Here is a 14,140-nt window from a genome sequence, read left to right as displayed (position 1 = left end):
AAGCAATACCTGTTAACTGTGAAAACTTAGAACAACATTAAACAAAGCAAAACTTCTCTTTTATCTCTTGTGTCACTCTTCCCCTCAATAAAGGTTATCTGTGATTATCAGCTTAGGTATCTTTCTTACACACACATATGGGTATGTGATTACACGTTGCACACATTAAAACAAAAACCTTGTGTATAGATATATAGCTTTTTTATGTCTGAAAGAAAGTATTTTTCACATAGGGGAAAAACACATTATTTTATAACTTTTTATTTCACCAAAAATAAACACATACTGTTTTCTTTTTCTGAGTCACAGCCTGACTACAGAACTAAAGCTACAACTAGGTTTCTCTATCAACTTAAGCCAGACTAGAAAATACAGCCATTGTGATTTAATGTCTTATGAGAAGCACTTTCTGTGTGTAACAGACACCAAAATACACATCACAGATTTCTAAGTATATGCCATATCCATGGATAAAATGAAAGATCATCAGTCTTTTTATCCATCTCTTCTTAGGTCATCCTCTCTCTGATGACGCTTTACTTACCCGTTGCGTGTGAGGATTTTCAGGTTCCTGCCAACCGCCGCTAGCTGCAAAACAAAGGGACAGTAAACAAATTTCCATAACTTGATATTTTTATTTTCATAAAAACAGTTCATCTGCAGGCCACAAAATGAAATTTAAAAACACAAAATCACAGAACTTCCAAGAAATAGTCCTATGAGTTATATAGACCAGAACACTCACAATGAAATTTTCATTAAAAATAATGAGGGTGACAAGATAACAGCCCTACCACCACAACTAAGACATGCATAACTTCTGTGACAAGCATCTGAAATGTATTACATTTCATTTTATGTAATAATTGTCTGACATCGGGATTCTTATTATTAGTCTCACTTTACAAATGAAATTGAGGCTCAGAGAAGTTAAATAACTTGCCCAAAGTCACATAGATAGTTAAGTGGTAAAGCTGGGATTCAAACTCATGCAGTCTGACTCTTAAGACCCTGCTCTTATCTGTAACACTGCAATTTCTATGTTCTATGACCTTGATTCAGAGAAGAATTTCTTACATAAGAAACAAACAGCACAAATCACAATGGAAAAGATTATTCCAGAAAGCTAAAAGTAAAACCATGATAAATAGAGCTGACTCCTGAAGAACATGGGTTTGAACTGTGAGCGTCCACATGTATGTGGATATTTTTCAACAAATACAATACAGCACTGTAGCTGTATTTTTAATTTTTTCTAGTTTATTATATTACGAGACTACATATATACAATACATACAACTTACAAAGTATGTGTTCATCAACTGTTTATGTTACCAGGGAGGCTTCCAGTCAACAGTAAGCTAGTAGTAGTTAGGTTTTTGGGGAGTCAAAAAGTCACGCAGATTCCCCACAGTTGGGGCTCAACACTTTAGCCTCTGCATTGTTCAAGGGTCAACTGTATATCTCAATAAAGCTAACCCCCCGAAAAAGGGAAAAAGTAAACTACAATGAGATACAGTTTTACAACCATCAGTCTGGAAAAATGAAATAAGTCCCACAACACTACAGTAGCCAAGGCTCTGGAACAACGGGTAGTCTACTCTTACGCCTAAGTCAGCTCTGGACTAGGAGCAGAATGCTAAAAGAGAAAAGTTGTAGCAGGATACATATACGGTATATTTCCATGTGTTTCATATTAAAAAAAACATCTGTTAGTGGCTACAAGCATGCATGGACACCCGACGCCGATAAACACGGAATTCAGGACTGGGGTGGTTACTGCTCCAGGAAGGTGAGGAAGGGAATGTAGTGGGGATAGGCTACACAAGGGGCTTACACTGTTTGGGTTACGTTTACTATCTGAAGCTGGGTGATAAATACATGAATGTGTATTATCTGTTTAAGTAAAAATAACCTTTTTTCAAAACACAAAGGATGCTTGTTAAAGGTGATGCACACCTTGCAAGAAATGGCAACGACATCCTTTAGTATATCAATATTTTAAAGGTTGCCTTACTTAAGACAATCATGAAAATAATTATGTAAAAGAAATGCTTTACTTGTAATATTTTAAAAAATCTAAATGAGTGTTTTACCTAATTGCTTTAGAACTGGCAATTTACTCTGAAGAACACTTTGGGAAACATAACTATCTCATTTACATTACAGACACAATGGCTTACTTATAAATAAACAAATAGTTCTGAAGTGGTTTCAGAGCTTCTCAGACACCAACAACATCATGAAAGAAAAATTATCTGAGCTTCAAGAGCTCCTACTATTCAATTATTATTGTCAAGATACCCTAGAGGAGACATATTTCTAGAAGTAAACACAGGTTTTAAGCTCTGAAATATAAATTCTCCAACCTTAATGGTTCATAATCTAAAAAGCATAAAACATTCTCTTAAGGGTAACACTGAGAAATCTATTTGGATTTCTGGGCTTTGTTTCTTTACCTTGACAACAAGAGACAAAATACAAACAGAGAAAAATACATTCCAAAAAAAATACTCTTCAATTCACTGAGGCGTACATACTCTGCCACTTTGAGGTTGTTTTTCATATTTAACTTACATTCATAAGTAAATTCAAACAACTAACTTGCTATAGTGATATTAAAACACACATTTACTGACAATCTAAAGGTGCTATAGAATCTTTCTAATAAAAATCACATTTCAGGAAGTATCTATCCATCAATGAGCAACAATCAAGAGCTCAAGCATTCTAAACCAAAGAGCAAACACAACAGAACCAAGGACTGAATTTTTAAGAATAAAGAAACCTGACCCATATTTATTTCTAAACTGTGTAAAAATCTATAAGAAGTTTTTACTTAAAGCCCGTCTTCATTTTAGTTATGTCAACTGACATGAGTTAATTATGGGCTTCATCACAGACTAGTAAGTAGGCTGAAATTTTAAAGGTTTTATTTATTTATTTGAGAGTGAGAGAGAGATAGCACGAACAGGGTGGCAGGTGGAGAGGGAGAAGCAGACTCCCCACTGAGCAGGAAGGCAGAACCCTGGGATCATGACCTGAGCCACAAGAAGATGTCCAACCAACTGAACCACTCAGTTGGCCCCCAAGACGGGAATTCTTACCAAGTCTGAAAAGTTTCAGAAAATTTAATGAAAATTCAGAAAGAAAAAAGACAATGGGGAGTTAGCAATGCCACTATTTCTATAAAAAATAAATAGCAACTCAAGATCTTGAACTGACTTATACAGAGTTTCTACTCTCTGATGTTAACCATGGAGTATAGGAAATGCAAAAATAAAGGAAGTTTCCCAGTCAACAAAACCAAAAGACAACCGACAGAATGGGAGAAGATATTTGCAAATGACATATCAGATGCAAGGCTAGTATCCAAAACCTATAAAGAACTTATCAGACTCAACACCCAAGGAACAAATAATCCAATCAAAAAATGGGCAGAAGACATGAACAGATATTTCTGCAAAGACATCCAGATGGCCAACAGACGCATGGAGAAAATGCTCCATATCACTCAGCAGCAGGGAAATCCAAATGAAAACCACAGTGAGATACCACCTCACACCAGTCAGAATGGCTAAAATGAACCAGTCAAGAAATGGCAGATATCGGTGAGGATGTGGAGAAAGTGCAGCTCTCCTACACTGTTGGTAGGAATGCAAGCTGGTGTAGAAACTCTGGAAAACAGTATGAAGGTTCCTCAAAAAGTTGAAAATAGAGCTACCCTACGACCCAAGCAATTGCACTACTGGGTATTTGCCCCAAAGATACAAATGTAGTAACCCGAAGGGGCATGTGCACCCCAATGTTTATAGCAGCTATGAAGAGCCTAGATGTCCATCAACAGATGAATGGATAAAGAAGATGTGGTACATATATACAATGGAATATTATGCAGCCATCAAAAATTTGAAATCTTGCCATTTGCAACGATGTGGATAGAACTGAAGGATATTATGCTAAGTGAAATAAGTCAATCAGAGAAAGACAATTATCATACGATCTCACTGATATGTGCAAGTTAAGAAACAAGGCAGAGGATCATAGCGGAAGACAGGAAAAAATGAAACAAGATGAAACCAGAGAGGTAGACAAATCGTAAGAGATTCTTAACCTCAGGAAACAAACTGAGGGTTGCTGGAGTGGAGGGGGGTGGGAGGGAGGGGGTGTCTGGATGATGGACATTGGGGAGGATATGTGCTATGGTGAGCGCTGTGAATTGTGAAAGACTAATGAATCACAGACCTGTATCCCTAAAACAAATAATACATTATATGTTAATTAAAAAAAAATAGAAGAGCCCACATAATCTTAAAGAACAACAACACTGGAGAATTCACCCTAGAGAGTTACTAAGATCTATTTTTAAACTTTTTATTTTTATGTATTTTTATTATTTTTTTTATGATGAATATGCTTTTAACATACAGTGTTAGATAAACGTGTACAATATAGTGATTCAGTAATTTAAAAAAAACCCAGAACAATTCTATAAATTACTCGATGTTTATCACACAGTACTCCTTTTTTGTGGGAATTTTTTAACACTTAATGACTTCTTAAATTCCAGTATAATCAATGTACAGTGTTATATTAGTTGCAGGTGTACAACATAGTGCTTCAGCAATTCTACGTATTACTCAGAGCTCAAATAAGTATACTCTGGATCCTCTTCACCTACTTCCCCTACCCCACACTCACCTGCTCCCTGGTAACCATCAGTTTGTTCTCTATAGTTCAGAGTCTGTTTTTGCTTGTCTCTTCTTTCCTTTGTTCATTTGTTTTGTTTTCTTTTTTTTTTTTAAAGATTTTATTTACTTATTTGACAGAGATCACAAGTAGGCAGAGAGGCAGGTGGAGGGAGAGGAGGAAGCAGACTCCCTGCTGAGCAGAGAGAGCCTGATGCGGGGCTCGATCCCAGGACCCCGGGATCATGACCCAAGCCGAAGGCAGAGGCTTTAACCCAATGAGCCACCCAGGCGCCCCTGTTTTGTTTCTTAAATAAACTTTTTTACTTAAAAAAATTTTTAAAAGATAAATATAGCAAGTTTCCTTTAATAAAGGTAAGTGCCATCTCCACCCTGAAATGCTCAAATGATGGAAAAGTGATTGGCACCTTAGCTGGTCTTTAGGTCCAAACACACACACAATTTTTCTGTTTTAATGATAAACATTTTATGTAAATACATACATCTTTGAGCATGTTTTTAATACTCCAGGATATCTGGATATGGAAATGCTGGGCAGGAGGATAAAAGCAATTTATTTTCAAAAAACAGTGAAGGGGTTTTTAAGAATACACTAACATGATGAACACTGAGTAATGTACAAAATTGTTGAATCACTCTACTGTACACTTGAAACTAAAGTAACACTGTAAGTTAACTCTACTAGAATTTAAATAAATAACGCCATTTATTTTATTAAAATAAAAACAAATATAAATAGAGGCACTTTTGGGCACCTGGGCGGCTCAATCAGTTAAGTGTCCAACACTTTTTTTTTTTTAATTTAAAGATTATGTATGTATGTATGTATGTATGTATGTAATTATTTATTTATGTATGTATGTATGTATTTATTTATAGAGCACGAGAGGGGAGAAGGTCAGAGGGAGAAGCAGACTCCCCATAGAACTGGGAGCCTGGTGCGGAACTGGATCCCAGGACTCCAGGATCATGACCTGAGCTGAAGGCAGTTACTTAACCAACTGAGCCACCCAGGCATCCAAGCGTCCCAACTTGTGATCTCAGCTTGACTCTTGATCTTAGGGTCCTGAGTTCAAGCCCCAAGTTTGGGGAAAAAGAAAAAATGGAGGGGGGGAGGTGAGCGGTGTAGTCTGTCAAGTGTATGACTCTTGGTTTCAGCTCTGGTGGTGATCTCCGTCGTTATATCGAGCCCCAAATTGGGCTCCACACTCAGCACAGAATCTGCTTGAGATTCTTTCTCCCTTTGTCCCTCCCATCTGCATTCTCTCTCTGTCTCTCTCAGATAAATAAATAAAATCTTAAAAAAAACAAAACAAAACAAAACAGGGGCACCTGGCTGGCTCAGTGGGAGGAGCATGTAACTCAATCTCGGGGCTGTGAATTCAAGCCCCATGTTGGGTGCAGAGCTCACATAAATAAATATACTTTAAAAACAAAATAAATAAAAAAAAAATAAAATTTTAATAAATGTTATCGAACTGCTCTCCAAGGTAGTAATATAGGAAAGAACTATTTTGCCATATTCTTGCCAACACCAGATCTAAAAAATTTGCCAAATCAATGAAGTTTTAATTTGCATTAATAGTACAAGGCAATTTATGGATACTCAAAAAAGAGTCGAAATAAAAAGGGCTAAAAAATGTCAGGGGAGGGGGCGCCTGGGTGGCTCAGTGGGTTAAGCCTCTGCCTTCGGCTCAGGTCATGATCTCAGGGTCCTGGGATCAAGCCCCGAGTCGGGCTCTCTGCTCAGCAGGGAGCCTGCTTCCCTTCCTCTCTCTCTGCCTGCCTCTCTGCCTGATTGTGATCTCTGTCTGTCAAATAAATAAATAAAATCTTTAAAAAAAAAATGTCAGGGGAGAGAAACACAAACTTGAGCTGTAACTTTATGAAAGGTTAAGGTCTTTCCATGGAATCTGCAAGGTTTGGAGGAGTTTGGAGTCAAGATAAAAATAATTTTAACCAAACTATGGGCCCTACCATGTACACATTTTGGTTATTCATCATTTTTATTTCTACATCTGTGAGCTGCTTTTCTTATCCTTTGCCTAGTCTTTCTTTGGGGCTTCTTTCTTGATTTACAAGGGTTCTTCATTTTTGCTTACTTATCTTTAGTCTGTTATATATGATCCAAATATTTTTCTTAGTTTGTCATTTTTTTTTAAAGATTTTATTTATTTATTTCACAAAGATCACAAGTAGGCAGAGAGGCAGGCAAAGAGAGAGGGGGAAGCAGGCTCTAGCTGAGCAGAGAGCCCGATATGGGCTTGATTCCAGGATCCTGAGATCATGACCTGAGCTGAAGGCAGAGAGGCTTAACCCACTGAGCCACCCAGGCGTCCCTTAGTTTGTCATTTTTATCTTTTAAATTTGTTCATGGTGTCTTTCATCATCAGGAGTATTTATGTTTTATGAAGAGCATTAATATTTTGATTGTAAAGAAGTGTCAGATTTATCAACACTATTTTACCAGCTCTAAGAAAACTAAATGGTTTACCCAGTCTTAGATGAAACATTATGGTCCATAAATGTGAGGATTTGGAAACACAGAAGATTGAGCTCTGAATTTAGCTCCCGCATTCCAACAGGTAAACAGGTAACAGAAACAATCATCTGTGGGCAATTCTAACACTGCCAATTCCATAAAATCTCGTGTTGAAGTCCACCTGACTCACCCACAGATTTGTCTGCCATGCCTACATCTCTAGATGTCCAGCGACAAAATCCACAGGCCAGGTAGTAGGCTTTCTTCATGGTGGTCTTGGCAGGGTCATCTGGAAGCTGTGTGGAGATACTTGTTGCCCGAGTAGAGAGAGTGTGCATACAGCCAGGACAGTCAAAGCAGTTGGCACACCTATAACACAAGACCACTGTTCATTCTCTCAACAAGTCTTTATCAAGCACCTGCTATGTACCACACAGTGTCCTAGGTGTTAGGAATTCAAGAGGGACTATAAAGGAGGACTGTCTCTCAATGAAAAGGAAATTACAAAGTATTAAAATCTTGTTTTAAAATTTAAGTATTGTACGTTCATTTTTTTTTTTTTTTAAATGTAATCATCACTAAAGTTCCTGAAGAATTAAGAGCCTGACCCAATCCTTTTCCAGAGACAATCATTGCTAAACAGTCTGGATTTAACCGTTTCAGACTCCATTTAGGCTTGTACAGACCACGAAGATTTCTGAGGGAGAGAAAGGTCACCACTTATGCCTTTAGAAAGGACTGAGCAGTTGCACAATGAAAACTCGAGAGGCAACAATAGAATAGGCTATGAAACTGGGTTTGGAAAACAACTGCTTGTTTGCTGCGCCAGAGAGCGGACATAAAAACCAAAGAATGTTCTCAAACTGCAACAGTTCAGAAGCAGTGCCTTTTCAGGGCTTTCTGTTCTCTCCTTAGGCACCACTCTTCCTAGCGCTTCCCCGACACTTCCCCTTCAGGGGCCCCAGTGCCTTGCTGCTTGTAGCTTTTTCACCACCTGAGATTATCAAGATTTCCACTCCTAGTCCTGGACTTACTCTGAAGCTCTGTTCTACAACTCTAATTATCTGCGATATTTTGCCATCTGGATAACGTCCTCATGTAAGGATAATAGTGGTATCTACCCACTGTTCACTGCTCACTGATAGTCTGAGAATTAAATCATAAAATTAACGTGATTTAATTTTATGGATTTAAATTTAATTTAAAATCATAAAATTAAATTTTTAATCATAAAACAAACAGTGTCTGGCTTATTAGGAGGTATTTCTCACGTTCAGGAAAGAAAAGTCATGGTGGTTCACATCCATGCGGTATAAGGGTATGACTGGTAGCAAAGGACTTTCATGCTTAAGCTAAAAACCAAATGGCATCCAGGAGCAATGAGCACACTTACTACCCAGATCTTGGTTTTTAATACCATTTTCCAATAAAGGGAACCAGGGCTCCTTGGAGAAATGGCTAATTCAAGGACTGAGGCAGAGTTCCGGGATTAGCCTGGAGTATCTTGTACAACCAAAAAATGACAGAATGCTCAAATAAATGAACAGCTCCCCCAACCCCCAGCCCATGCAACAACAGGGGTACACCAAAGGGATACAGGAGTCTACCGAAAGAGCTGGCAATGGCCAAAGCTGTAACAATCTGAGCAAAAAAATAAATAAATAAAGTGGTACTGGATTATATCCTATGGTATAAAACCAATATTTAAATAAATTATTAAATAAATAAATAGGGGAGGAGAGAAAAATCTACCATTTAAACAAATTCCAAATAATTTACGTAGAGAATCCTCACAGAGGGGGAACATAACTCCCCGCTATAAGAGTGTTTTCCTTCCAAAGAGTACAGTATAAAAAAGGAGAAAAAAGAGTGACTGTATATTGGAGAAACCTGACAAACACTAGCTCAAGTCAGGTCATTAAGGCTAACATCAACAGTGATAAGTTCTATCGACAGTATGTACCCTTCATGGGATGTAATAAAAGATGCACTTTAACTCTATTGTCTTGTACCCCATAACACATTTCCCCAGCTAACATGAAAAACATCAGATATATTCCAACTGAGGGACATTCTATAAAATATCTAACCAGTACTCCTCAAAACTTTTAAGGTCCTCAAAACCAAGGAAAGTTTAAGAAAATGTCATAGCAAGAGAAGCCAAAAGAGACATGACTATTAAATGTAACATGGGTATCCTAAATAGAATCCAGGAACAGAAAAAGGAGATTAGGGAAAAACTGAGGAAATCTGAATAAAATGAAATGTTTATTTAATAACAAAGTATCCATGTAGTTCATTAATTGAGGCAAATATACCATAATCATGCAAGATGTTAATGATAGGGGAGACTATGTGTTAAGTACACAGAACTCTCTGTACCATCTTCACAATAATTCTTAAGTCTAAAACTGTTCTAAAATAGAAAATTAATTTTAAAAAATCAAAGGACATTTCATCTTTGGCAAAGGTGATGCTAAAAAATGAAAACCAGCCAGTTAAAAACAAGAGTTAATTCCATGAGTTTCCTTGCCAGCTATTAAAAAAATAGTTGAGGAAAACAGAAAAACAAACAAACAAACAAAAAAACCGGATCCTAGTCTTACCTATTCTTTTTCAATTTGGCTTCAGCCGATGGCATATTTTCTAAGCAACTGGGACAATAATGGGAGTCCACCTAGAAAGAAACAAGAAATCAAAAATCAAAGGAAAAGACACTCAGTCTAGCTTGTATCTACATCTATGCCAAATAGTGAATTCTAAAATATACTGCACCAGAACATGAGAAACCAATGATATGCCAAAGAACCTAGACTGTTTTCTGCTTAGGGTTTATTCTTCAACCATGTTTTTTCTTATTTTCTGTATTTCCTAAAACCCTTCCAGTTTTCCTTTCTGCTCTTTCCTCTTCCCTTTCATTAGGATTTTATGTAACAGATGTGTTACAAGTTGTCTTGGAAAAGACATGGAAAAGAAGAACTCTATGATAATCTAATGAACAGACTAATAAGTAAAATAACACAATTTGTGAAGCTCTGATCAAATATCCTTTCATCGTTTCATACTGTTTAGCTTTAATGGGCTGTAATAACTTGACAGCACTTACATTGTTAAAGGAAAACTTTACAAGTTTTCTCATTATTAAAGTATTACATGTTCACAAAAGTTCTCTAACCTCTAATCAGAGATACTTTTTATTATTTTTAAATACTTTTATTTACTTATTTGACAGAGAGAGAGATAGCAAGAGAGAGAACACAAGCAGGGAGAGTGAGAGAGGGAGAAGCAGGCTCTCTGCTGAGCAGGGGGCCTGACTGGGATCATGACCTGAGCTGAAGGCAGAGACCTAACAACTGAGCCACCCAGGTGCCCGATTACAGATTTTTAAATGGCAAATTAAACTACTTTTAAGCCAGCAAGATATTCTTACTGTATTTAACTCAAAAACAAAGAAGGAAAATAAATTCACTATATTTTTAAAGCTCTGAATAATTACTTTCTTTAATATAGGTAGATCCTATTGACAGTTCTAGAACTTTAATCACCTACAGATGTAAAGACAAATTTAAATGAATAGAAATACTATGATAGAAACTGGCTTCTTTTTTTCATCATCTGCTATACACAGGACCACCTTTGAAAAAATAAAGTCGCTGCTCGAATAACCTCTAGGAACATAAAACACAGTACTGTTAACTACTACTTGCACTTACTCATCATAAAAAGCAAACTGTAATTTGTTCCTTCTTGTGGCTCTTTTCAAATTCCGCCTGTCCCTTCATGTGCAGCTCCAATCCCAGGTTCTCCATTAGAACTTTCTGGACTCCTCAAGCCCTTACTGGCCTCACCCTTCCCCAAATCCTAAAGGGCCTCCACTTCACAGGTGGAGGTACACCCAAGTCAGTAAGATACAGTAAGACAGACTGTCCTAGCTCAAGATATCCTTAAAAATCATGGAGACTGAGCTCTCTAATGACCACCACGTGGGAATCTAATCCAATAAATTCTGGAAGTGGAGGTGAAGCTGGAACAGGAAAACATCTAAAAGACAAAGGACCTGCTAAAGAGATACACACAGAGAAGATACTAATGGAGAGGAAAAAAAAACAATAAATATCCTGTATATAATATAGCAATGATTTTTCTCTTGTATTACATAACTCCTTTCTGTGCCTATTCTTAATATTAAGAAAAATACACCTAATAAAATTTTAATAATATGTAAAATGGGGCACCTGGGTGGCTCAGGCATTACACGTCTACCTTCAGTTCAGGTCAAGACACCAAGAGTCCTGGGATCAAGCCCCACATCGGGCTCCTTGCCTAGCGGGAAGCCTGCTTCTCCCTCTCCCCCTGCTTGTGTTCCCTCTCTCACTGTGTCTCTCTCTCTCTCAAATACATACATAAATAAAATCTTTTAAAAAATCAGTAAAATGGCTTAAAGTACAGGACACGTTTTCATATGCATTTTTAACAGTCCAGGTATCTTCAGTGAAGTTCTCTGAATCATGTTTCAAATCCTGATTTGAAAGGCTGCCTTGAGTTTCAAATCTTGGTCCTCTCTGCCACCCCCAAATTTTTGACTGTGTAACCTACGGCAAACACTGTGTCTGTTGCTTTAACTATAGTTTTTTGTTGTTGATTTTTTAAGAATATTCATTCTATTGGCCTGTAGGATGATTAAAGGAGTTTACATAAACCACATGGCGTATAGAAAGCACTGAATAAGCATTAACTGTTACCAGCAGCTTTTCTTTAACTAGACTTTTCTTTAACTCAACAGCAGGATTTATGTCTTACTCGTCTTTTAATCCCCAAAGCTTACAGAATGAACAAGATGTGCTAAGTGCTGTAGAAGTTTTGGGATTTTGTTATTTGGTAATTTTTTTTTAATGGGGTGGAGTGTTTTACGTTATGAGCAATCCTGCTTCCAACGCCCACTTGTTCCTGCGAAGGACAGCACCATACCCTCTGGAGAAGCGCCATGAGCTTCTTACACGAACAGACGTTATTCTAAGCGCTTTCAACCCAGTTCGCCCCAACCCAACCTCTTCCCTGCTGCAGGCCTTGGTCTGAGCCACAAAACACAGCAAGGCCCAGTTTCTGGCCAAAGTAAGAGCAGAACTTCCAAGATGGGAGGGGCATGAATGAGAACGCCCATGGGCACCACCCTACAGTCAGTCGTGGAAAGACGGTATCTCGCCCCTCAAGTGGCCTGAATAATCACCCCCACATCTTCCTCCCCAACCCACCCAATTACCAACCCCTCCCCAAGAGACGGCCAGGGTCCCTAAAGTCAGGTTTGTCCAATCCGAGGGCGCTCTAGAACCAAAAGATCCGCTCAGCCCCACCCAAGGCCGCTCCTTCTTTCCAAATGACAAATTATAAGCAAATTAAATCGCCAGCAAATCTGAATGACGGAAGACAGAGCCAATCAGCAAACTAGGAAAATGACTTCCCGCCCGTCGCGGTGACTAGGGCGAACCCTTCCCCCCTCCTCCCCCAACACATACACACTCTTCACCGGACGACTGCATTACCTCGTGAGACACACATTCCAGCGACCGCAGCTCGCTGCAATAGCGGCAGAAATAAAGCTGCGATAGCGGGGCCCGAACCTTCTTTTCTCCCTGGACTAGGTAGAGAACCCGCTCCGATTGCAGCAAGGACGCCATCTTGGAGGGGGAGGAGTCAACGACGCTCTCGCCGCGTCACGTGACCCGAGAGCCTGCGTTGCTTCTGCGCCTTTCCTACGTATTTCGTCTGAGACTTTGCGTAAGGTTTCCGAACTAGTGGGACCCGGCGCCGGGCGAAAGTCACAGTGCGCTTGCGTAGCTGGGGATCCCGGTTTTCTTCCCCAGCGTTTCAGCAAGCGTTGTCCGCCTGGGCGAGGTCCGAGCTTTCTATCACTGAGTACGCAATCCCAGATCAAATCAGACAGGCCAGTGCTCTCCGTTTCCTTGTCTCTTCCGGAAAGAAAGGCTGCACTTTTGTTTCATTTACAACGGCCTCTCCTGCCCTCACCTTCCAGGAAGACTTCCAGAAGGTAGATGGAGGGTCTCAGGGACAGAGTGCCTTGGGAATTGGAAAGTTAATTGTCATACCAGCACTTTCTTTTGACTGCCTTGTCACCGACCTGTAGGAAATCTTCACAGACATTATCTCGCTTGAAATTTCTTAGACTCTGAGTTCCTCCACCCAGAAGCCATGGTTCATTCATTTCCAGGTTTTGAGTACTTAGAATTAGGACTAAGTCTGTATTATGAGCATTTAGTAAGTATTGGTTGATGGAGGAATTAAATCATTGACCAATGTTGCTAGGTATCATGTACATTTTTTCTAGCGCATAAACTAAGGCTTAGATATATAAAATGACTGCTTTTAACCGGCCTAGCAGAGACTGGAGCCCAGGTTACCCGCCACCAGTTCTGTGCTCCTCTCATTGTACTAATGCATTCTTTACCTGTCTGATGTTGGAGCTGGTGAAAAGAAGTGGAACTGAATATTAATACTAGCTGACGTCTATTGAATATTTATTGAGTGCAAGGTGCTGTGACCAAACTTTACACACATTGTCTCATTTAATTTTCACAAGAACTCCAAAAGGCAGGTGCTATCATTTTTATTTGGCTCCAAGGGAAGCAGGCTCAGAGAATTACAATGACTTGTCTAAGATTTCATAGATAGCAGTGGAACCCTGTTCTGACTCCAGAGGGGCATGCATTACACCTATGCATACTGCCTCTAGCATATTTTCCCCCCAGCTTTATTGAGGTAAAATTGACAACTTAAAATTATATATATTTAAGGTGTAGACCTCGATAATTTGATATACACTGTGAAATAATGAACTCAACCTAATTAACATATGCATCACTTCACATGGCTACCATTTTCTTTTTTTCTCTTCTTTTCTTTTTTCTGATGAGAACACTTAAGATCTACACGC

General features: G+C 38.7%; 1 protein-coding gene across 2 annotated transcripts in view; it reads right to left on the bottom strand.

The window, feature by feature from the left end:
• LOC111141168 (dynactin subunit 4) overlaps positions 1-12,896 on the bottom strand; it is a 29,676-nt gene extending 16,780 nt beyond the window's left edge. For both annotated transcript variants that reach the window (XM_022493538.1, XM_022493537.1), the window contains exons 1-4: positions 12,732-12,896; positions 9,798-9,868; positions 7,382-7,560; positions 545-588 (exon numbers count right to left, since the gene is read on the bottom strand). In XM_022493538.1, the coding sequence (XP_022349246.1) occupies positions 545-588; positions 7,382-7,560; positions 9,798-9,868; positions 12,732-12,866 (429 nt within the window). In that variant the 5' untranslated portion in view covers positions 12,867-12,896. The remainder of the gene's footprint in view (positions 1-544; positions 589-7,381; positions 7,561-9,797; positions 9,869-12,731) is intronic.
• Positions 12,897-14,140: the final 1,244 nt, after the last annotated feature.

Source organism: Enhydra lutris, unplaced genomic scaffold, assembly GCF_002288905.1.
Source record: "Enhydra lutris kenyoni isolate GAN:26980312 unplaced genomic scaffold, ASM228890v2 scaffoldscaffold5, whole genome shotgun sequence".
Taxonomy (NCBI): Eukaryota; Metazoa; Chordata; class Mammalia; order Carnivora; family Mustelidae; genus Enhydra; species Enhydra lutris.
The sequence above is the reverse complement of the archived record's forward strand: the minus strand, read 5'-3'. Positions and strand labels throughout refer to the sequence as shown.